Raw genomic sequence first — 26,155 nt, 5'->3', positions numbered from 1 at the left:
TTTTTTTAATTTCCCAAAGCCCATGCTTTCTAAAAGCTTCGTTTCTTTTTATAACACACGTTAGAAGGCTCGGTTCCATAGAAAAAGAAACATACCAGCCTCCGTAGTTTTTTGAAATATACAAGGTAGGTAAACTATTCCGGTTTCTTTAATAGTATTGGTATTATTTTATTTTTATTTCCAAAGTATTCCGTCTACGACATAACGTAATAAACATAATTCCTAAAATCCACTCGGTCCATGGAAACCGTTCTCCAATTTCTCGGACATCCCACATTCGCCAGATCACGCTCCACTTGGTCTAACCACCTCGCTCGTTGCGCCCCTGCTCGTCTCGTTTCTACCGGATTTGCCGTCCGGCATTCTCGCAACATATTCTGCCCAGCGTATCCCTCCAGCCTTCGCCACCCTCTAGATACTGGGTTCGCCGGAGAGTCGCGCGAGCTGGTGGTTCATCCTTCGCCTCCACACTCCGTTCTCCTGCACGCCGCCGAAGATAGTTCTTAACACTTGTCGCACGAATACTTTGAGTGTACGCAGGTCCTCCTCGAGCAATATCCATGTCTCAGGCCCGTAGAAAACAACTGGTCTAATGAGCGTCATGTAAAGGCAGGGTTCAACACGCAGGAGTGCGTCGAATAAGAAAGAGCATATAAAACGCAGCTCTTTCGTTCTCGGTTCACGGGCACATTTGATTGCTCGAAATTCTCTCGAGAAATTTGCGACCAAAACGCAGATTGAAAATTTTTGAGCTGAGCGAATTCGCGCGCGCCTATTCGAGAGCACGAGCGGTTCGGAAACTGCGTTTGCGTTTTTCTAACCGCGTGCGTGTAGGAACACCGAGCATCTACCGAGAGGACACGGCGGCTCACCGGACGGCGCGCGCGGCTCTCTTTAGCACACGGAGTGTTCGCCGTGTTTTCGTTATTGAGGGCCGACGGAATAATCTGTGCGAATAATTAAATCAATAGATATGGTAAAACATATATACCTAAGCACGCATAGCCTTGGGAGGAGGGTTATAACAATCTCTATATGTATCTGAAAACATTAAAACAAAATTTGAAAAGAAAATCATCCGAAAAAAAAATTATATTTATTTTCCGCTTCGTGTTGGTTGATTTCTTCCACGACAAATAACTACTGGTTTTTTTTTCTTCTAAATCAGACAATTTACTTGCTTGTTCATACGAAATTCAAGGTCTAGTCAAGCATCAGTGATATTTAAAAAAATAATTATCAGATATTATAATGTAGACTAGGAAAATATAGCCAAATCTACTAGCTGTTAAATTATTTTAGCGATATGCTGTTGAGAAATCCTCTACAGCCAAATCAAATTTACATAAACGCTAGTTTGTTCGTAGTTATCGATGTTGATTAAGCAATATTATGAGTTCAACCAAAAATATGTGATATAGATAAGCCAACCATACGAATTTTGATAACAACCTATAGAGATTTTTTATTCGTGCACCCTTTGCTGGTTTATATTTGCCCTTTGCAACTGCGGTCGAGGAGACTTAGCCCTCGCACGAAGTGTAACCTGTACACAGGGTTGAACAAAGCGCACTCTTTTAGCCACGCACGGCACACGCAAACCATTTCTCTTGAGCGAAACACTTCTTCGTGTGCGTTCTGGCCATTGACGCGCTCTCGCTCGAAACAAAAACACGCTCGCTCAATCTTTTTCCCTCGTTCTCGTCGACGAGATGCACTATCCGAAATCTGCGCGAGCGGTCGAGTCAAACGGGCACGGCTAGCTCTCGCGCGTCCTAATCGAGCGGCGGGTGAGGTTTCTCTTTTGGCTCAAAGAACAGCACGCAGCGGCCCACAATGCAGCGCGCGGCGGCTCTCCGAATGGTCCGAGGCGGCCCTCTTTTTGTCACCGGGCGGCGCGCACGGGCTCGAGTGAGGGCCTTGTGTTCCGTTCATGTTTCTGTTTGCAGTGCCGATTGAGAAATCTTTGTGTATGATTTTATGAACAGGATAGTTGAAACATATGTAAGCGCGCAATGGGATTTGGCGGAGGGTTATAAGAATTAATGTAGGAGGTTAACGTTCCCATTAGTAACAGTTACCAGCACTAGTAACTATGAAAAATTTACCATGCAATAGTAAAATTTCGCAAAAAATGCCTAATGAAAGAGCTTTACACAAGGATTGTAAAAATGAATGTTAAAAATATTCTAACCAATAGTAATAGTTACCAGCACTAGTAACTATGAAAAATTTAGCACGAACTAGTAAAATTTCGCGAAAAATGCCTAATCTTTACGCGTAGAATGTCGAAATGAATGTTGAAATATCCTAGCAACTAGTAATAGTTACCAGCACTAGTAACTATGAAAAATTTACAATGTAATAGTAAAATTTCGCAAAAACACGCCAAATCAAAAAACCTTACGCAAGGATTGTTAAAATGAATGTTAAAAATATTCTAGCCATTAATAATAGTTACCAGCACGAGAAACTATGAAAAATTTACCATGAACTAGTAAAATTTCGCGAAAAATTCCAAATCAAAGAGTTTTACGCGTAGAATGTCGAAATGAATGTTGGAATATCCTAGCGACTAGTTATAGTTACCAACACTAGTAACTATGAAAAATTTACCATGAACTAGTAAAATTTCGCGAAAAATGCCAAATCAAAGAGCTTTACGCGTATGTATATACCATTTAGACGTTATTCATACATCAGCTAGGTTCTATAAAAAACAATTGTGAACTATTTTTCCTAAAAATATCCTTTTATCGATAAAAACATATTAAGAATTATCCTACTCACTGTTTGGGTCATATAGACTTGAAAGATTCCATGTGAATTTTAATAAGCGATTTTAAAAAGGGTGCAAAATATTCAAACGCGTTTTGGTCCTGATATGAAGTTGATTTTTCAGAAGAAAGCATTAAATTTACTTAATATTTACTACTCATGTTTCCCAGACACACTCAGAGGTTAATATTTACTTAAGTGAACATTCCAAAAAAACTGTAAAAGTCATGATCGATTTTTGAACCAAAAAGAAGTTTTTTAGGCCTCAGGCTTTGAATAATTCAGGAATGATCCCATATCGACACAGTGCAATACCTCAGCTAAAATGTTCCGTATCTACCTGTGTGCATATTATATTTTCATGGGAAAAATTAAAGTGGTTTGATGTTGTAGAAAAATTAAGCCACTACAATACGTAAATTTGTTGAACCATTCTAATTTCTCTTTCAATTTTGCTCTTTCAATCACCGAATTGGGGTGCGAAACAAAAAAACGATCTCGTGTGGAGTTCTACAGGACTAATGAAAAATTCTGGAGTACTTAATGTTTATATTTATCATATTTTTGGTAAACATCGTAGCACTTACGCGATTATTTTACTAGAGTCTAGTATTAAATTTGCTTTCTTTGTTATTTATGTTGCCAAAAAATTTTCGGGGTCGTACCCTTTTATGACAATCCATATTTGCCAATAATTATTTGTCAGTGTACACTTAAAATCTGACTGCAAGTTGACGAAAGGTGATGGGGAAATTTCAGATTGACAAAAGGTCTACAAAATCGTCAAAAAATATGTTTTTCTTTTTTTGGCAATTTTATGATGCCAAAATGCGTCAAGCTACGTCAACTAAAGGGTGATACGGTCAAAATTTGGTCACTAGACGTATTTCTTTCAATTTTGCATTAAAAAACCTGAACTACCCGCATTTTGAAGGTGTGTGTGTGTATAATGTTGCTCCTATTTTGATTTTGGAATTCACTCTTCAGTTGTCAAAATGCCGTCCAAGGAAGAAGAGCAGCGTATCAAAATTTTGCTCGCGCATCGCGAAAATCCGAGCTACTCGCACGCAAAGCTTGCAAAATCGCTAAAAGTTGCCAAATCAACCATTACAAATGTAATTAAAGTGTTTGGGGAACGTTTCGACAGCCAGGAAGTCTGGATCGGGGGAAAATCGAAAACCGGAAGCCGCTGAGACGACAAAGAGAGTTGCCGGTAGTTTCAAGCGAAACTCTAACCTCTCTCTCCGAAATGCCGCAAATAAGCTGGGTGTATCGTCTACAACCGTGCATCGAGTCAAAAAACGAGCCGGACTATCGACTAACAAGAAACTAGTGACTACAAATCGCGATGATAAACAAAATACGACGTCCAAAGCGCGATCCCGGAGGCTGTACATGACGATGCTGAAGAAGTTTGACTGCGTGGTAATGGACGACAAAACCTACGTCAAAGCCGACTACAAGCAGCAAAAGGAAGGGGAAAGGTAGCAGATATTTTCAAGCACATGAAACTTTCAATGTTCGCGAAGAAATATCTGGTTTGGCAAGCCATCTGTACCCGTGGCTTGAAAAGCAGCATTTTCATAGCTTCCGGGACTGTCAACCAAGAAATTTACGTGAAAGTGTGTTTGAATAAACGTCTGCTGCCTTTCCTGAAGAAACACGGTTGTTCCGTACTGTTTTGGCCGGATTTGGCATCTTGCCATTACGGTAAAAAGGCCATGGAGTGGTACGCCGCCAACAACGTGCAGATGGTTCCCAAGGACAAGAACCCTCCCAACACGCCAGAGCTCCGCCTAATTGAGAAATACTGGGCTATTGTCAAGCGGAACCTAAAGAAGACCAAAAAACTGCTAAGGATGAGCAGCAGTTCAAGGCAAACTGGCTTTCTGCGGCGAAGAAGGTGGCTGTAAAAAAATCTGATGGCAGTGGTTAAGCGTAAGGCCCGGCAATTCGGATTTGGACAAGCGGAAACCTAACTGAATATTTTTCCTGAATTTTATACTAATTAAACTTGAAAAAGAAATTTAATTTGATTTAAAAAAAACGATTTCACCGATTTACACGCGTTTTCACTTGACCAAATTTTGACCGTATCACCCTTTACACCCAAAGAAGAGGTTGCAAAATTTTAAGGCCACTCGACGCTCACTCTATGCCAAAAAATGCGCTGAAAGTGTACTAATCACTTATCACTAATCGTTCTTCCACAGCCAGAACTTATGTCTGAGTCCCAAAGAATAATAAAAGTGTGGTTTTATTCTTCTTTGGTGATGACGTTTTTTGTTCAATTTTTTTACTTAGAAAAGATCAAATATTCCACTGTTATCTCGTGAATTTTGAAGTTTCTAAAATATTTTTGACCTGAGATACACCCATTCTTTGAAAATCACCTTTTTTCGACCTCTAATATTCAATGTCTCATATATTACGCAACACATGTTATTCTAATTTCGCAGGATGATTTTTGAAATATAAAATAGTAATCAGTATAATCAGTAATCGATCCATAAGCTCTGATTTTTTAAGGTGAATCAATCCTACGATCGTCCAGCTGAATCGATCTTGAAGATCGATCTTTTCCTGAAGACAGAACAACCCTAGTGTATATATATAGCTACTGGTCTTGACTCGAATCTTACCAATTTCTCTCGAGGTCACCTTTGGTAGGTATTTGTGATATAAGAAAGTACAATTGATCATTTTTGATTTTTTTTATTGAACTTGTATCATACAAATTATATAATTTATAACTATTTTACAAAATAGGATTTGTTATATCGACAAGGATTTATAGTATAAATTAAAGCAAACTTACACAGATTTTTTTTAAATAATATAAAAGGGTGAACGGTATTCGACTCAGGGATTAAGAAAACTACATCTTATAACTACCGATACTAAAGCAACAGTAAACAAAATTTTCGAAAATTTAAAAAATATCGGAAAAAGAGTTAAATTTTCAAAAAGCATTATTTATCAATGTTTCCTAGAAAATTATTTTAAGGAAATTGGAGAATTTCATCTGAGGCCGTCGGAACCAGAAGATTTTAAATATGCCATAGCTTCTTTCGAGAAAACGCAGAATAAAGTTAGCGTTGATTGTGAGCGTTTGCTTTTTTCCAGAAATAAGGCTTATTGAACAACAAAGATATGATTTTTTTGTTTTCTTCACTGAGTTTTGCAAATACTTCTACATAATAATTTTTAAGACTTTTTTGATTTGGTTAACGCAGCATCGACCATGTTTTGCTCAGATCCGTGTGGTTCCAGAGACCTGGAACCTGGAACTTTATATAAAGAATAAACATTTTGTAAATAGAACAAAAACATTTTGAATGAGAAAATTTAAAAAAAAACCTTCTTGTAATCATCATTTGATATCGGATTTTTAATTCATCCATAACTAGGTAATTCTTTTTAAATTTATTTGCAATCGCTAAGATCATACACAGTATTGTAAGGGGATAAAGTTAAAGTTAAGCTAGAAGTGCCATTGCTGATTATTTGTGTTATAAATCTACCATTAAAGCGATATCCTCCAACAGCTTTTTTATCTCTAAATGTGGCTAAATCTGTGAAGTTTTACCATAATTTGCTCACTTCGAATTGCTGAATCAGTTAAATAGTTTCAGATATTCTTTATACCAGCCTTGTTTGTTCACACGTTATCATACAAAGTAAAAAATATCCAGAGTCACAATATGCTCTTCTTCAGAACGCTACCAGAGCAAATAATAGTACACTATTTCCTTTATTTACAATTGCTACCCATGCTTAACCATCCAGTTCCATCTTCTTGCTCTGATCAGTTGAATCGTTGAAGTTTTGACAGTGCACCAATACCATTTGAGCCAGCTCCTTCAACCGAGGATAGGGCGCAGGATGTTCTATCAATCCCTCAAGCAACTCGATGCCCCGTTCGCGTTCGACCAACCGGCAGTACTTGGTCGGGTAAACCTGAAAACAACATTTGTTAAAGGGTTCCAACCTTTAGGAGATTCTCAAATGATACTCACTTTGGTTAAATTGGCTAAAGCCCACACAGCCCAGTGCTGACATGCAGGGGTATGGTAACAACGTATCAATCCTAGTATCGGCTCAAAGCTCCGGTAATTTATGTTACGTTCTGACGATAGATCCCACCGCTCGATGGCTTCAATCATGCGTTGTAAGACGCGTTCTCGCGTCGGAACCGTTATGGTCCATGCATCTTCGCCATCCGAAGCAATGTGAGCCAAAACGCCCGCCGCATTGTAGCTCACCTAAAACATCGTTGTTTTTATTTTTGAATTCTTTAATGGTGATCATACAGACATATATTATGCTTAACTGGTATCAATTTTACTACAATACGTAACTTTATTTTTTATCTTTGAATGTGTGTAATTTTATAAGATATGAAAGTTAAATTGAAACGAAACCGCAATTATATCGATGATGATTATCTCAAAAAAGCTTTGGTTAAAAAACATCCACGAAGAGTTCCGAACATACTTTGGGAGTACCCCCACACATCCACTTACACCGGTCTGGGCCAATGAACATGTGATAAGAGTTCAAGGATTGTCCCAGTGTCAAGGGCCCTGAACGAGATAACCTGGGGAACATTAAAAGCGACCGCATCTGAGGGACCCATAACCTTGAGCATGGATATTGGGCAAGATTAGTGTTTACCTAAATACGAACGAGTGTTCACTACCAGGCAAACCATGCACATTTACTGCGATTGAAAGGCGGACAGTTTACATCACACCAGTGTGCGGAGAGGTTAAATTGATTTTGTAGGAAATCAATATCGTCCTGGCCGTTGATGTTGTAAAATAGATTTACGTCGTCAGCATGGCATAGCTTTGGGTCGTCGAGGAGTGTGAGCGTATCGTTGAAGTAGTTTAAGAAGATAATCGGCCCTAAATGGCTTCCCTGAGACACACCAGAAGGCGCAGAGAATTGTCTAGAGAAAGAGTCCCCCGTGCGAACTGTCAATTTACGTCCAGATAGGTAGCTCCGGAACCAGTCAAGAAGGGTTCCGTAGAAACTCAGGCGTTCAGGCTTTACAATGGCAATATCGAGGTTGACTATATTGAATGCCGCAGACAAATCTGTAAATAGCGTCGGTTAGAGACTTCGAAGGAAAACTTTCATGCACGTAAGAAGTAAACGTCAGAAGGTTAGTTGTCGTAGAGCGCTTGGGCATAAATCCGTGTTGATCGTCGGAAAAAAAAATCTTACAGGACAAGAACATCGGATCCATACTGTGCATAGTTCCCGGTATGAAACGTTTAACAAAAGTAGCAGGTAGTTATTCTGTTCGGACCCGTAGAGAAAGAATTTTTGAGCATAGCTGCTGCTTTTGAGATGACTGCCTCCTCAACCACAATGTGATGTTTAATGAATGTGTTTTAAATTCTAACGGTAAAAATCTGATGCTCTACAATTGCTATTATCTTAATTATGAGCATTTCTCAAAAAATTTCACACGAATGCCAAAGCGTTGGTAAAGTGTCACAAATAAAAAAAAAAAATCTCAAAAAATCAAGCAGTTTTGTTTCGTTCGATGGATTGAGGCTAAGAAAAGCCGAAACTTTACCAATTATCCCGACAATTTCAGTTCAATATTACGTATCCAAGGAAGAAATGATTTTCCGAATACAACAGCTGACAGAACACCAGCAAAATCCGAGAATATAACGGCATAGTACTTCGAATTAGCATCGATTTTTATCAATGCGAACAAAATAGCCATAGCTTGGGCCAAAATACGGAACATTTCTCATTCATCTGGCAAGCATATTGTTTAGTTCCACTCCTATACCCTACCATTTGAAATCGACCCATCCATGTAAATTGCAGTAGTATCCTTATGTATATGTGTAATTTCCAATACTTATAAACTCGTAGTTTCTCTAAACAATCATTGTGATAAAACTAGAAATTTTTTATCAAGTCAGAATCATTTGAATGGTATATCTAAAGCTGTAGTGCTATTGGTTACACCAAATGTCAAAAATCTGTACAAATCTGTACCACATTTCAAAAATCTGTCATCTGTACGTACAGATTCTGTCAGGGTTGCCACCGGGATTTACCACCTGTGGTTACCAACTAAAAAAAAAAAAAAAGGGTTGCCACCTATTTTCAAAAAATGTCTGGAACAATTGGGCCAAAATGTCTGGAAATGGGTATAAATGTCTGTAGTGTTGAGCTAGTCGGGGGAAAAAAAGCCTGAACATCAAATTTTTCTGAAAATTTCAATGACCAGTTCAAAAATTGATTCTTTTATTTTCTTTGGGTTATTGTATTGAGCTTTATCATTCCTTTTAGAAAATTAGAAAAATGATATCACGTTGAGCTTTTGTCGGTTCTAAAATGCAAAGTTTCAACAGCTCTATCCAGTTATTGAGTTAATCTCTACCAAAATAAATGATTTTTCAAAAATATGAATGCCTTTGGTTGGTAATGCACATCACAAATCCTTGAAAACGAAACACATCAATCACTATCTCAATGTTTGGCTCTGAAAAATGATGTAGCGAATTTCTATCTTCCCTACCCAGGTGTTGAGAAGCTTATTTCGATACTAAAATTTTAAAATAATACGTTTTATCAAAAATTAAAAGTTCAGAATATAAACCATCTGCTTAGCAACTCATATTCCGGAATCCAGGTTCATTTATAAATTCTTATTTCAGATCGCAGATTCATTGTTTTAAAACTATGGATTATAAATTAAAAGTGATCGGGATCCAAATTGAAAAAAAAAATTAAGTTAAAGATTTTGTTCATTTCTGATTGCATACAGTCATATCTAGATTGGTAATATTGAAAAACCTTTTTTCATTGTTAAAACCTTCCTATCAAGTAATGCTAAACATTCAGGTTAAAAATGGGTTTAGAATTTTTCCTCGGAGGAGAAATTGTAAAAGTTAAAGATATTTTAAGATATCGATCAATAAGATGTTTATACTAGAAACAAATGTAAATTGATTACAGAGTTTTTGTTTCTAGTAACTGATTCGAGTTGGGAAATACGCCCATTAAACAATTTTTCCTGAGTTTTTCGGATTCTAGCTTAGAAATCATATCAGTCTTTTCATTTCAGTCTCAGGTTTCAGATTGAAATAATAAATAAGCTCTGGCATATTAAAAAATTTCTTGCAAACCTTACCATTTCGAAACCGCTCTTTTTCTGTCTCAAACTTGGGAAATATCCGAAAAACCAGTCACTTTTCGAGAACGGGACGCAAGAACGCGTGTTTTCATGCCACGGAAACACCAAGAAAAGAATGACACATGGCCGCCGGCTGGTCGCATTGTATTTGGATATGCTTTTTCACACAGCCCAGTGATGAAATAAGTTCGGGGCGAAATGATTCCAAATTCTCCCAGTATGCACGTTCGGACCGAGTAATGTCAAAATAGTAGACAGTTTTCGTCTGAATTCGAACAATTATGATTCAAACTTGGTCAGAGTCATTCGGTGGGGAAAAAAATACTGGGCTGTTGATTAGAGCGAAGTGAGCTCGAACAATTCTACTCCACCCCAGTCAGTTAAAGTAGTCAATGACGCCAAAACAGATTAAAATTAAAAAAAACTTTGTCAATCAAAAAATGTCTGGAATTGTCTGGAAGAAATACTAAAAATCTGGAAGTCTGGATACCAAAAAAAAAGTCTGGCCGGAGGTCAAAAAGTCTGGAAGATCCAGACAAAATCTGGAAGGTTTTCTACTTTTCTAGATAAATCTATAGGTTTTACCCGAAGCTAACGTTCTGATGCCTTGCGATGCTAAGTTAGTTGAATTCTCGATAGCATCATTGCAGCATGAAGATAAAAAAAATAAAATCGTTGTGCAAAGATTACAATGCAACGGCAGTATTTGAAGACAAGCGATTTTATCATGTCTGGTTTAGAGAGGCCGAAATCTCAAGCTAATTCGTGTAAGCCTGGGAAGCTGTACGACAGCCTCTAAGTTTAGAAGAGTGTCGGGCAAGGCATTGTGAGTAATATAGAACTCAGAAAAATAGAGAATAAGATTCAGGAACCCAAAGCCGGTCGACATTAGCTGGGGTTAAAAACCCGAACAGGTGACGTGATCATAAGCTGTCAGTGTTCGGGCACAGACGTTCGAATACCATGGTGAAGACGATGATGTCGTACTGCTGGTAGTTTTTCTAATCATTCATATAAAAAATCTGAACACCTCCTATTTTGTAGGTGTGTGTAGAATGATGCTTCTATTTGGCTTTCGACATTAGGTCTTTAGTTTTCAAAACGACGTCCAAGCAAGAGGAGCTAAGAATCAGAATTTTGTGTATGCGTCGTTAAAATCCAAGTTACACGTACGCAGAAATAGCGAAAACGTTAAATGTGGCGAAATCAACCGTCACTAAAGTAATAAAAGTGTTCGGGAAACGTATTTCGACAACTAGAAAGCCGGGATCTGGGGGAAATCGAAATCCGAGCGTCGCAGTGACGAACAGAAGGATGACTAGCACTTTCAAGCGAAACTTCAATCTCTTCGATTGAGATGTCGCCAATATGTTGGGAATATCGTCTACAACCATGCATGAAGCTTAAAAACGATCCGCTATCGACCTTTAAGAAGGTAGGGACTACTTATTGCAATGAAAAGCAAAAACTAACGGCAAAAATAAGATATCGGAAACTGTATGACATTGTTGATAATTTGATTGCGTGGTAATGGACGACGAAACCCACGCCAAGGCAAACTGAAGAGTTTCATACAGCAACCGGATGGAGGAAGATGGCAGACATTTTCAAGCATATTAAACTAGCAAAGTTTGACAAGAAATATCTCGTTTGGGAAGCTATCTGTACCTGAGGCTTGTAAAGCGACACTTTCGTTGCAGGACCGTCAACCAGGAAATTTACGTAAAAGAGTGTCCCCAAAAGCGTTTGCTGCTTTCCTGAAGAAACATGACTTGTCTGTGCTGTTTTGGCCGCATTCGGCATCCTGCCATTACGAAAAAAGCCATGGAGTGGTATGCCGCTAACATCACTCAGGTTGTGCCCCGTGATAAGAACCCTCCCAACACCCCAGAACTTCTCCCAATCGAAAAACATTGGACGATAGTTAAGCAAAACCGTAGGAAGACCCAAAAAACTGTGAGCAGCGAGAAGCAGTTCAAAGCAAATTGGCGTTCTGCACCGAAGAAAGTGGATAAGGTGACTGTACAAAATTTGATGGCAGGCGTCAAACGAAAGTCTGGTGGACTAGATCGACCGGAATCTTAACTGAGTATTTTTTCCGTCTTTTATACAGATTGAACTTCAAATAGAAAGATACTTTGATTTTTTAAATAATCAAATAATCGATTTTCACGCAATTTAATTTGATTACTTTTTGATCCGAACACCCTTGAGTAGCGTAGAAATACTACGCGGTTCGGTCAGAGGCCAAATGTGCCTCATTGGTTTTGTTGCTGCTGTTTTATTTTGGAAATATTGCTTGTGAATCTTGACTCCCATTAGGATGTTACCAATCCATTGGTGCTAAAGCGTCAATAACTATGGCTATTACCTACATAAGTCAAGGTTGAATTGACAATCGTCATCAATAACATAATAGTAGGGTTGTCTGAAAAAAATAATTTACCTCTATTCCATCGCTGGACGAATCGAGCAAATCAGAAAATTCAGTTATGAATTCCGGCGTCATAAGACGCGGCCTTAGGTCTTTGACTTCAGCAACGTTGCCCAACAAGCCCATCATGTTCCTGAGCAAATCATCCTTGTCAGGAAATAGCTAAAATTAAAAAAAAAACAAAAAATAGGTCTATAAATATCCATTTTAAGCACAAAGATCAGAATTCTGGCTTACCTTGAGGCACCCCAAAAAGTATTCCATACCACGACCGTCCAAGAACCGCTCGCAATTCTTAGCCGTTTCGTCGGTCACGTTCCACATGGTGGACCAAGCCACCTCCATTACGTCGTCGAATATTTTACGCGACAAACGATCACTGATCAGGTTCAGCATTGTCTAGTTAGTTTTTGGGAAATGTTACATAAGAGACAAATAATTTCAGATAATCAAAAACACAAATACTTACAGCGATAGCACCTAAATCACCCAGAAACATTTTCTGGCTCCCATCGACTTGACAGGCGAGAGAATTTAATAAATAAATAGCTATTCTTTGCACGAAACCCTCCTGCTCCCGGTAGGAAACACCATGCAATAGAATACGGACCAGCCTTTCGTACTCAAACAGCTAGAATGGTTTCAAGTCTTAGTTTCTGAAACTTTAAGTTTAATTTGCAAACAAAAACTTACAACATCTTGAGGGATGTTAAATTGGCAAAGCGTGAGGCATCCATTCCGCATCATGGTATCGTCCGTTAGATGGGTGGACATGCCATTCAGTAGTGTGTGAATGATGTGGTTTTTAAGAGGTACACCAAACTTTATTTTGTTTCGCCCTTTTACAATATAAAACAACGTGGCACTGCAACATTTTTAATTTAAATAAATCATTTTTGTATAAAACAAAATATTTTAATTACAAACCTGCCACTGATTTGTATATTTTTAACACGAATGTGCTTATCCATCGCAGACAGCACGACATCGAGTGCTCGATGAATTTGCTTGCAGGTTTCAAACCGCAGCAAATGGTAGAGATCGTTCAGTACCTTGGTCAACAGCTCGTGGCGATCCTGGTAAACCGAGGCAGCTACCAGTATCTGATCTTCCGTTGCCTCGCCAGCAATCTTAAAAAAAAGAAGATAAGTAATCAAACGATCACTAGAAACTAGCTATTGCTTACTCTTAGGGCTGGTATATCATGCCATTTACAGGCCGAATGTGCGGTGTAATAAAGACCCAGAAATTCCAATGGCCGATCGGCGCGACTAGTTAATCCGGGTATATCGGAGCTGCTCATCGTATTGTTGGTTCTCATAGCGACGCCATCGCCAGCTAAATTGGTTCCAGAGATATCCAAATGTCGTAACCGCGGCAAGCTTTCCACTATACTTGATAATAACTATAATAGAGGAGATACATTATTTTATAAATTTGTTATTTATCGAAGTTATTCAAGTTATTCTTACTTTATTAGGAGTAAGATAGTTGCCATCTACGTTTGCTCTGGATACGGATAAGTCTAATGTTTCTAAATTTTTCAATTTACAAATCGTTGGGAATTCATGATCGAGCGGCCAAACGTTAAATAGGATCAATGCTTTCAGCTTTGGTAGATCGATCAATGCTTTCAAGCTGAACTCGGCGAATATGCAAGCTGTTAGATCTAGATATGTAAGCTCCGAAAGATGACTGCAAAAAATATAAAAAACCAATTAGCACAGTAGACTAAACTACCATCAGCCGCATGCAAACCTAAATTGAAGAGTGGGCTGTAGAACTACTCCATTCAGGATCAGCTGACGCAGTTGTGGTAAAACCAGCTGGAAATCGATAGGTGTTTTCTCATTAGGCTCGCTATGTTTTAACATATCCACAAATCGACCAAGCTCCAACGATCGCAGCTCTCGACAGTTCTCGATCAAGATGTTCCAGGATGCTGTGGTAATTTTGTTGCAGTACCACATCGACAGCGAATTTAGCTTGTGTCGCAGCAGTATACGCATGCCCTCATTGGTGATTGTACTGTTGCGCAAGCGAATATTGCGCAACGGAGTTTTCTCCGGAACCCGGAAAATCTGAATCAACCGGTCATTTATGTCTTTTCCGCAATCTTGTTGGTAGCGCAGAAATCTAGAATACAACCATAGTTTTATGACTATAAATAATCACATTTTAACAGAATTTTCAACGCAAATATTAGATTTTTCACTACCTTCAGTAGTTTAATATTTGTTTGTTGTTGAATTTTATTTAATTTACAAAACACCAAAGCCTACATTATTGTTGGGCTTTATTCAGTACGTTGAGCAAGGATACAGAATCCATTTCATACTCGATCAACGCAAGCAAACGGGTACCACATGGCAGAAAGTTGACACCCCTGCTCTTCATTATCGTAACAAGGCAGAGTATTCGTTGTGCTGTAGTGTTTGCATGTTGTTTTTTCTTTCTTATGCCATCAAGCGATAAAATTCTCGACAAACCATGTTTTTGAAATTTCCATATGGAGCATACGTCAATTTGTTTCAGATTTAATACAAGTTGTGGAGACTTGTTACCGTGAGTGTAGTATGTACTTTTGTTTTTCTAAGGTAGGGAGATAAGGGCATAATGGCCACCTTAAGGAAAAAGCTTATTTAACCATAGAGAACAGCTATAATATGTGAATTACATCATTGTTTCGTGTTCAGATACTCAAATAGTCCATTGCCTAATTGGATGAAACTTGAAAAAGTAGATAAAAACTATTAAGAATGCATTTTAATTTTTTTTTTGCCGAAAGCTGAAAACCAGTCACTGTAGGGGCATGAAGAGAACCCCCCTGGGGCAGTATAAGCATCATTAATCAGGGCACGATGAGCGTTTTTTGCCGGGGAATCTAGCAGCGAATTCGACTCAATGAAGTCAACTGAATAATAGAGCTACAGCTTGACTCGTCGTTCATCTGACGATTTGGCCTATTGGTAAGGTGTCGGAGAGGTAATCAGTAGACTCGAGTTCGATTCCTGATCAAGGTGATTTTTATTTTCATTTATTACCAAGCGTCGTAGTGGAACTGAGGATGCCAAAGGACGTGCCCGGAAGTTATACAACATGGTTTTAACGAAGTACGATAGATGCATCCTCATGGATGCACGTATCGTACAATGAAGATGGATTTTGGGCAGCTTCCTGGCCAACACTTTTATAAAGCCACTGGTCGGGGTGATGTCCCCGGCAAGTTCAAATTCGTTTTTGCCGATAAGTTTGCAAGAAAGTGGTTCAGGCGAGAAATTTGCAGCTGCAGACGAAAATAACCCCGGTTTTTGTGACAGACAACACCATGGACTCCAAAATGTACAAGGAGGAGTTCCTGAGAAAACGTATTCTTCTGTACATGAACTCACAAAAGACCAGTAAATTTTTGGCAAGATTTGGCAACTACAGCAAAAAGGTACTACAGTGCAGTGGTATCGATATAACGGGGTGGATTTTGTCGAAAATGACATCAACCCACCCAATTCCGCCATATCGAAAAATATTGGGCAACTTTCAAGCAGAAGATGAAGAAGAATGGTAGGACGACTCGTGATGCAACAGAGATGAAGAGAGATGGTGGAACAACAGGGTATCTAAACTATGATGAGTGGTATTCGCAAAATAGTTCAAGATTTGATCGAAACCACATCGGAATATATTTTTTTTGTTATTTTTCCTTTAAAGTGCAATAAAAGATGAAAATTTTGATTACATAACATTTTTACTTCGTTTACATTGCTCCGAGATAGAACCGTTTGAATGCGTCCACATTTAAAATGTTTTGCTTTAATGCTTCTAAATGAATTCTACCCGCTCATTTTCACCATTTTTCCATTTCTTCCGACTTTCTATCCGTCTGTAAAATGTCATAATCTTAAGATATTCTTACTAAAAAGGACATCCGTTTTCACCGATGAGGTCGATAAGCTGAATAACATTTTTTTGGAATAAATATTCGCCACATAAACATAAAGTAAACAAAACAATGACTCTCAAACCACCTATACTTAATTTTAAAGAACCATTATTCTAAAAATGGTTCAAATATTGATAAACACTCAAAGACCTGACACCGTTAAAGTTACACTTAGGCGCCAGTACATTTTTTTGGTGGTTTTTATCGTAACCACCGAAAAATGGTTATTTGTCCGCAGTTCGCGAACGGCACTGAAGGTGCTCGGACGTGTTTTCGTCTCCCTGTTGCGTTTAGTTTTTGTCGCGTTACCGTGTTCCCGATCCATAATGGGCGTATAACAACTTTATCGAAAAAATAGTGAAATAGTACAAAGATCGAAAGTCTTTGTTAATTTCTGGCAGTAAAAGTGAAATAAGTGAATTTTATTTGAAAGAATAAATACGTAGGAACGGCGAGTATTGCAGTGAATAGGCCGGCGGAGGTTGCGATTGTGATTTTGCTGTCTAAGGAAACAAATTAAGATCTCGACGGGATAGTGTTGATAATTTGAGACAATCTGGTGTTTCAGAAAGTCTGAATTGGCTGTTGATTGGTAGCATTTATCGAAGAACAAATGTCTGCCATATTGGTGCAAATTTTTGTTAGTTCAGTATGCATGTGTTTGTGCATACATGTGCGGAAGGAGCGATGAATGAGACGCCGAGTGAGAGAACATCTTTCTCTCTCTCAGATGTGTGCGTGAGATACAGCGATGCCACACATACCGATTTTCCGGTATTCATACCGATTTTTGAGCAAAATTTTGACCAAGAATCGGTATATACCGATTACCGATTTTTGGCAAAACATACCGATTTCATACCGATTTTTAAGATTTTAACTCAAACTTCATTCCACTTCCATATTCCCACTTAATTCAAGCTATCCTCGTAAATGTCCCTTAGAAAGGAGACAAAGTGCGGTAGCTGGCGTGGCGTTAGTTGATCTGTACAACTTTTAAAGTACCCTGCAAAGATCTCCACGGCTCTCTCTCATAATTCGTTCAGTCGTTCGCGCTGTTTTGTTCCTATGTTATGTCAAATGATGGACTATTATAGTGCTCAACCTCAAAGCCAAAGAACTCAGCTCAAGGCTGATATTTGACCTTCTGCGACTGCCAGCAGAAGGTACACTCAGAAAAATACTATTATGTATGCCATAAGATTCTCTTATGAAGTGGCGCCATAAGAAAAAATAATGAAATTCATAAGATTGTCTTATGACGCGAATGAATTCTGAAGATGAACGCCTACTTCAATGAGAGGTTGTTGCTTTTCATAAGAGATTCTTATGGAAACAGTAAATCACTTTCTAATAAGAAAAATTCTAGATATTTCATGCTGAAAACATTCTTTTTATTGTTTGCCAAATTTGTTTAAAATTAAATCCTTCATGGTCACCATCAGCAGCGCATCAACAGAAGGCTCCATCAAAGTTTTTTTTTTGCCGCATCATCGAACTTTCGTATTTTGCCGATCAGCTTGCTGGAAAGTAAACAAATAATGTATTTTAGTTTGCTAATATATTAAACGTTCACACCAAAAACATCAAATCGAACTTACCATTCCGGAGATAAGAATAACATTTAAAATTGAAGGAAAACTATAATAACTATGAATTGGCGATTGCTTCGTATTGTTAGATGATGAAAAAAAACTGATGCTATGAATGAATGTGTTCATCATTTTTCAAAATGCCGTTTCTTCTATTTTTCATAAGAACATCGTAAGAAAATTGAAAGAATTTCATAAAACTCTTATGAAACATTATTTTACACTCTTAAAAGCGGTTCATAAGATGCATCTTATGAAAATAATAATAAGAATTTGCCTGAGTGTAGAAGTTTCTAAGGATCAATTTCAATTGACAATGCTCTTGTCTCCTGAGATGCTAACTTTTCAAGGGAAAATATACACCGTTGGAATATTATTCTTGTTCAATTTGTCGCCAGATGTGGTATGTCAAGATTTGAAGTGCGATCAGATACACGTTTTGTCATATTATCGGTATAATTTTCAATCCTTCTCCATCTTGTTAGCCAAATAAATGATATCACATGTACCTGACTGCAGAAATCGCCAGGCCACTCCAGGCAAAATAGGTATTTTCAGTTTTGGAAAAACTATGTGTTTTTTAAACATTTTTCTTAGGAACATCTTCTTTTAGAACACGTTTCTCATTTATTTTCGCATAAAATTCTTGGGTTTTCATATGATAAATGTGTGATTTTTCAAAAATTAAAATTAATTTTCCATTGCCTGAAAAAAAAATTAAAGCAACAACTCTCTCAACTTTCTCCAGTCATTCCTTTTTTAATCGCTAGAACTCATATCTAATACTAAAGGCTTTGAAAGCTGAAATGGCCAGTTTGGCAAAAAAAGCCATCAACCAAACGAAGAACATCAACTTGGACCCATATTTACCTCGAACATCATAAAGCCATTGGATTTGTAAGTGCTTACTAAATTAAAATTTCCTTTAGGTTGACCTGGTTCTATTGCCTTATCAAATTTATCAAATTAACATTCCCCCATTCCCCTTTAGCTAAGCATCAATTAAAGAATCAAGTTTTTATTTAATTAATATGCTAAACCACGTGTAACCTGAAAGTGATCGCCATGCCCTTATATTTCTTATCAAACGATAACTTTTAAATTAAGATTTCCATTCAATTATAGTACTGGGAAGGAATACTAATTTTGGATACTCTACTGAATTTTCATTTGTGATTTTTACTTTTCGTCAGCAAAAGCAGATAGTTAAAAAAAATGTATAAGTCTTAACAAACATAAAGTTCTGTTAAAATTTCAAAACCGTCTTTTTATGTAAACTTGCGTTACCTAGAACCAAGATAAAAAAAAGGAAGAATATATGCTAAAACACACTTAGTCAGCTAGTTTAATTCTCAAATTAACATTCATAAGAGTTCTTAGATTTGCTTTTTATTGCAAACTTCCATTTATATTAAAAATACGTTATGAGGTTGAAAATGTAAGCATTTTTGAATATCCACCTCAAATACCGATTTTCATACCGATTTCTAGGATTTCCATACCGATAAAAGATTTTTTTGGGTTCCAAAATACCGATAAAAATGTGGCATCACTGGTGAGATAGTTGAGTGGGAGTCGAGATAACAGAGAACAGGTTCATCCTGTTCATCTACTGACATGGCATGGAATTGATGGATGGTGGGTGGCGAGAAGAGAAAGTTATGGCGGGGTAGATGCTCAGGCGCTGTGGAGGAGGTAACTGGCGGCTGGTCTGGACTTGGGAAAGAACAGAGGCGGCGCACGGAGGATTGGTGAGATCGTTTCATTTTATCTGTTCATAATTTTTCCTAATGTTTGAAATCGTATTCATAAGAAGGGATTTGGTTTAAACTTTGGAAAGTTTACAATTGTGACTCTCAATTTCTAATTACACTGAAGTTTGTTTTTACGCGGTATTTCGTCCCGCGTAAAAAAAACCGCGTTAATTTGAAAATCTGCGTAAAAAAACCGCGTTAATTCGAAAATCCGCGTAAAAAAAACCGCGTTAATTCGAAAATCCGCGTAAAAAACCTCGCTAATTCGAAAATCCACGTAAAAACACCCCGAAATTCGAAAATCCACGTAAAAAATCCATTTTAATTAAAAAAATTCGCGCAAAAAAGCACGTTACTAAAAAAACGCGTAAGAACCTCGATAATTTAAAAATTTGCGTACAATTATAGTTTATTTTTAAGATAAAAAACAAAATCAATTAGATTAAAAGAATAGTAGAATATAGTGAGGCTTATTTGACAGTGTGGAATTCAGATCGTCTCATGTCTCATGTCTCAGGTCTCATGTTCCATGTCTCAGGTCTTAGGTCTCATGTCTCAGGTCTCATGTCTCAGGTTTCATGTTCCATGTCTCAGGTCTCAGGTCTCATGTCTCAGGTCTCATGTCTCAGGTCTCAGGTCTCAGGTCTCAGGTCTCATGTCTCATGTCTCAGGTCTCATGTCTCAGGTCTCATGTCTCATGGCTCATGTCTCATGTCTCAGGTCTCATGTCTCATGTCTTAGGACTTATGTCTCATGTCTCATGTCTCATGTCTCGTGTCTCAGATCTCGAGTCTCATATTTCAGGTCTCAAATCTCAGGTCTCATGTCTCAAGTCTCAGGTCTCAGGTGACAGATCTCATGTATCACGTTCTTAGTCTCAGAGCTAAGATTTTCCCGACTACAAAAAGATTCTAAGTGTTTTCCTTTGAAATTCTTAGAATATTTTCTCTGAAAAACCGCGTTAATTCGAAAATCCGCGTAAAAAAAACCGCGTTAATTCGAAAATCCGCGTAAAAAAAAACCGCGTTAATTCGAAAATCCGCGTAAAAAAAGCCGTGACCATGTCTCAAGTCTCATGTCTCAGGTCTAATGTCTCAGGTCTAGTGTCTCAGGTCTAATGTCTCATGTCTCATGTCTAATGTCGAAAGTCTCAGGTCTCACGTATCATTTCCCAGGTCTCATGTCTCAATTGTCAGGTCTCAAGTCTAAGGTTCGCAAGTCTCAGGTCTCATGTCTCAAGTCTAAAGTCTCAAGTTTCAGGTCTCAAGTCTCAGGTTTCAGGTGTCAGGTCTAAGGTCTAAAGTGTCTAGTTACATGTCTTATTGTTTCAAGTTTCAAAGCTGCATAAACTTAAAGGTCTTTTTTACACGGTTTTCCGCAATTAGTAGTATTACGTTCCAAGGATATTGGAAGCTAGGGCTGGAAAACAGAGAAAAAAATCGCTTAAATGTCAAATTCATCTGATTAAATCACCGTCCAGTGAGGCATCAAATTTTGTTTCATTAGAATGATCATTATTGAAAGCTTTTTTTTAGTCTTTGAGAGAGTTTTGCATTGCACAGGTTTACAAGTTTCACTAAACTGAGCATGCCTCATCTATTGAACAATAGATTTGTTTATTTTGTTTGATTCCGACACGAGTTTTTATCATAAAGGGGAAAGGTTTCCTAAATGGGCCTATCGGGTTAAATGCTCCTACGGCCGTTTGACGAAATGGCTGACAAGACAACATATCTAATCAATGCATTTTGAGGGTGATACGCTTTGAACATAAGGCAAGAAAGAATTTTATGAATAAAGCAACTCAAAAAATTTTAAAAATTCATACAAGGGGTTGATACCTTTTGATGTAATATTTTGACTTTTGAAAATTATGAAAATAAAACTGTAATAAACGTCATCAAAAGTCTTATATGCAATGTGTTGCAAAACATCTTCAAAGCTTCCTTGTACGTCTGAACCTTCTAAGATTGTTACTTTTTTGTGCTATAGTCTAAGATACATACTTCAGCTACATAGACTTTCAAAGATCAACATAGACAACTTGCTGATAGTTAAAATTGATTTTATCAGAAGTTGACTTACATCTAGCACCATAAAGCAAACGGCGTGCGCAGTTTTGGTTAAATCGAAAGCCAGCAGCCGCACACGCCAGGTCCTAACTATATGTGTAAATTACTGTCGCATTCTGCAGTATATTTTTACTACTGCAAGCAAACACATGTGAACGCCTCTCTCCTCTAGACGGTCGCAAAACTGTCTGCGGGGGAACAGTAAACATGTGATATGGTACCTACCTACCTAGTTTGTAACATTGACAATGACATCGAAATGTAAACACGTTTTGGTTTTATGTGTATCACAGCGTTTTTTTTTTCTTCTTCTTCTTTAGTTTTGCACTTCACCCACACACAACAATAATTTCAACTTGCGCAAAAAAAAGATAAAACGTGCCCAGCTTTACAAAGTTGAAACGCTGAAAACCTAATATTAAGAAAAAGTCAGCAATTCCATTAAATTTTTTTTCTAACTCAAGAACGTATTTTTCTAAAAGAAAAAGATAATATTTTAACAAATTTCCTTATTTTGTGCCAATAACAAAAAAAGACTAGCCTCTGTTAATTTTGGAAAAAAAAGATTTTGAAATCGGTTGTGTTGTATGTTTTATTTTTTTTTTTATAGTTATATGTATTTAGTATTAGCATTACTATAAGTATATAGTTATTTAATTATTCAATTCCTTTTTTTCTAAGTGGAGCTTCATAAAGTAACAAATTTGCAGCAATTAATGTATGAAAAAAGTCAAAAATCCTATTTAATTTTAATTTTTTTTTCTTCATGTACTCATCATTTCCAACTGTTAAAAATGATTTCTAAGGAAAAATAAAAAAAATCATTTAATGAAGGGTTAAAAGGAAACTTTTTTTCGACTGAGATTCATTTTTTGTGTTATTTGTATTGCTTAAAGTTACATTACCTATTTGGCACATTAAATAAAAAAAAATTGAGTTCTCGGCATGAGTAAATTTTGAACACGATCTTAATTTTTTCTCTATTGGCTGCCAGACGTGTCGAGAACTGATTAGTTCATTACCAGGAGGCTCAATTCGAGTTTTTTGGTGTGGGGGAGTGTGGCGGGCCATTAAAATAAAGGTGTCATTTTCGAACATCGGACTTTGATACAGTTACAGGGATGGTAGCGGTTTGACAATGAAATAGTAGGGACTTTAGTGACCAAAATTTTAAAAAAAGTGACCAAATAGTGACTTTGAGGACCGAAAAAAGTGACCAAATAGTGACTATGTAGAACGAAAAAATAACTTTGAAGTACAAAAAATGTAACCAGTCAGGCCCGTGCGATGGACCCTTCCGGGGAGGGTTTTCAAAATTCAAATTTAGATAAAATTAATAACAATACCAAAAAAAAACAATTGAACAGGAAAGGGTTTAATTACACCATTTGTCACTCATGTTTAACACAAAAACTAAAAAAAATGATTGATAAACAAAATTTTGGAAACATATTACAATGAATGTTTCAAATTTTCGATAAGTCAAGAAAGAAAGAAATAAATTAGTTTCAAAAGAATTTCTTAGCAAATTTAAAATTAAAAAATATCTGAATTCAAAAATAAATGTCAAATCTTGTACAAAACTCAGCATGAATAAATGTTAGGAAAATGATAATAATTGTTCATTTTTATTCATCTAAATTTGGAATTCTTTTCCTCATTTTTAACTGGAAGTTTAGTGAGAAATTCCGCTGTAATTTTTTAATTTGAACAAAAAATATTTAATCACGATTTAAAATGTAAATTACCGATTACTGAATAAGAAATGAATTTTGAACAGAATTTATTCAATGTTTGATGTTTTATTTTAATTTTATAAAAAAGAAGAATATATTTATAATTATTTTAAAAGTGCCAGTTATAGAAGCCAGACATAAAACCTTTAATAAAGTAAAATCCTCCATGTTCAACTACACTGACAAAGAAATGTTAGAAAATGAGTAATTATGTGAATGATAAAAACTGATAAACAATTAAAAATAATGAGTTCAAAACTTTTGTTATTAACACTGCGTATTAAAATTTATTTTGAAAGTTGCTACTTAGAACAATTTTTCAAACTTTTTAGATTAATTTAAAAATCATGATCGATCCAAAAATATGATTTCATATAAAAAATATTAATAAAAAGTTTTTAAAGTTTCAATCGCAGGGTTTTAAGCTTTGAATTACAAGCTCTGAGTATTTTGTCTCTTTTGATTAAAATATTGGGTCCTGAAAGAACAGAAGGTTGAAATTATGTTTTTTTTTATTTAAAATTTGGAGTTAAAGGCTAATGGTTGAAGAACACGAAAATTTAGAATTTAAAAACAAGGAAACAATTGTTAAAAATATGTCTTAAAAATTTAAAAAGTTTGATTAAAATAATTTTCCAGCAAGTTGATTATAAAATTGAAAAAAAACTGTACAATAAAATTCGGTAGATTTATTTAAAAAATTGAAAAAACAGTATGGAAATAAAAAAGATTAGTTTTTAAAAACATTTCAGAAAGAGTTTTTTCAATAAACATGTTTCATCATAACCATTTTGGTGCTTATTTTTTCAATTATTGATTTGGTAAATAGTGCCCTCAACTAGAAATTTTGTCAAATTTGGCCATTTAGTTTTGGTAATAAAGAGTTTATTACTAGTAAAATTGATAGATAACTGATTATGGAAAAATGTCATTATAAGTATTTTTGACATCACAGCAGAAAGTGTAAAAAAACTTCTAATTCTAATTCTATTTAAAGCTCATTAATTCATATAAAACTTTTATTTCTAAATAATATGTTTTTGATTTGAGTTTTTGTAAAAAGAAAGTGCAGAAACTTCTCTAAAGATTTTAAATTATTTTCATTTCAATAACCAACCCACCGTACGAGGAAAGGTGTGCTCTGATACATGTCTAACCTTACTCGAAAAGCGGCGCGTCGAACTGCAGCAAGGTTTTATATTCGACACATTGACCAACCGTATTGACTGTGCTTACATTCTACAACGTGTTAACATTTATGTACCAACGAGAACACTTCGACAACGTCAGTTTCTTTCAATTCCTCACCACCGTACTGCCTATGGCGAAAACCACCCTATTGACAAGTGTTGTGAACTTTTTAATTTAGTGTATAATTTGTTTAATTTTAATATGTGCAAACGTCGTTTTAAAATAGGCTTAAGTAGAATTTCCTAGTTTTCAAGTCATCAGTCTGTACGGTAATTAAACCAAAGACGAAATAAATAATAATAAATATAAAAGCTGATAGAAATATTGCACACATATTTAGATTCGGGGAACCCAAATTAGTTGAAATTACCGTTTAAATTCATTGCACCTAAAAAAAAAGTAATTTTTGTGGCCTTGTGTAAATTTTTACAACCCTTTTTTTAAGTATTTAGAAGAACAAAAACACGAAATAAAATTGAGTCTGAAATTGTTTTTTAAAGAATATTTCATATCATCATAACATTTGATATGACATAAAAGATTTTTTTCATAAAAAAAATGGTTCGTTCCAATCTCAATCTTAGTTACACTTCTTAATAAAAACCCATTCTAACTAAAGACGAGATAGGGTTTTTGTATATCAAGTTTTGAGTTCCAATACAAAAGGTTGATTGAACTAAAAACTAGAATCTACAATCAAAGTTAGTTTTAATTCACGAACGTCAAATAATGTCGTAGATCGTAATGTCTCAAGCCAAGGGTGATTCATGCCGAAATTCCGCCGGAGGCGAAAAAAATTTCTGACTGACTGATCAAGTAATTTACCGTTACTACCGTCAATATTAACACGCGCAATTCAAATTACTCTTTCATTGGTTTATTATCGGTGAAAAAAGTGACTTTTGGTGATAAAAGTGACCATTTTTCGGAAAATAGTGACTTTAGTGACCAAATGATGAAAAAAGTGACTTTTTAGTGACTGACCCAAAAAAAGTGACCAAGTCACTAAAAAGTGACTCGCTACCAGCCCTGCAGTTACGACCAAGAAAAATCCGGAAACATCTACTGAAAATTCTCGTGTACACCGGTTTTTAGAAACTGCTTAAGAAATTCACACTTCCTTAATTGTTGCGAAAAAATATGCAAACTGAGAAATGCGCATCGCACATTGTTTTCGTTAGCAGCGTTTTACTAAATGATCAGTGAATTTATTCGGCTAACATTGATCTTGTTTGTTTATCTTGTTTGCTAGGATTTCGAAACAGAATACCATCAAGACGCCATTTACCGCCCAGTTAAGCGGTTTTTCAACTTCAAACATGTGTAATAAAGAAACGACGGCAGATTTTTATTCGCTTTCTTTTCCAATACATCCCAAAACTGCTCTACTTTAAATAAAAAATTTAGTGGAATGCGAAAAATGTACGCTTTTCAAAATAATTAACTAAACTTTGGGATGTTCAACTGGCCCTATTACCGCCCACTCG

The 26,155-nt window shown here is 36.4% G+C and overlaps 1 protein-coding gene across 1 annotated transcript in view; it reads right to left on the bottom strand.

The window, feature by feature from the left end:
• Positions 1-5,477: 5,477 nt before the first annotated feature.
• Positions 5,478-26,155, bottom strand: part of LOC129751835 (protein zer-1 homolog) — a 31,387-nt gene continuing 10,709 nt past the window's right edge. Inside the window, exons 2-11 of the mRNA XM_055747575.1 lie at positions 14,142-14,519; positions 13,856-14,078; positions 13,570-13,788; positions 13,311-13,513; positions 13,077-13,248; positions 12,853-13,014; positions 12,621-12,782; positions 12,396-12,545; positions 6,798-7,043; positions 5,478-6,738 (exon numbers count right to left, since the gene is read on the bottom strand). Coding sequence (XP_055603550.1) covers positions 6,556-6,738; positions 6,798-7,043; positions 12,396-12,545; positions 12,621-12,782; positions 12,853-13,014; positions 13,077-13,248; positions 13,311-13,513; positions 13,570-13,788; positions 13,856-14,078; positions 14,142-14,519 — 2,098 coding nt within the window. The 3' untranslated portion in view covers positions 5,478-6,555. The remainder of the gene's footprint in view (positions 6,739-6,797; positions 7,044-12,395; positions 12,546-12,620; positions 12,783-12,852; positions 13,015-13,076; positions 13,249-13,310; positions 13,514-13,569; positions 13,789-13,855; positions 14,079-14,141; positions 14,520-26,155) is intronic.

The sequence above is a fragment of the Uranotaenia lowii genome, chromosome 3 (assembly GCF_029784155.1).
Source record: "Uranotaenia lowii strain MFRU-FL chromosome 3, ASM2978415v1, whole genome shotgun sequence".
NCBI lineage: Eukaryota > Metazoa > Arthropoda > Insecta > Diptera > Culicidae > Uranotaenia > Uranotaenia lowii.
The sequence above is the reverse complement of the archived record's forward strand: the minus strand, read 5'-3'. Positions and strand labels throughout refer to the sequence as shown.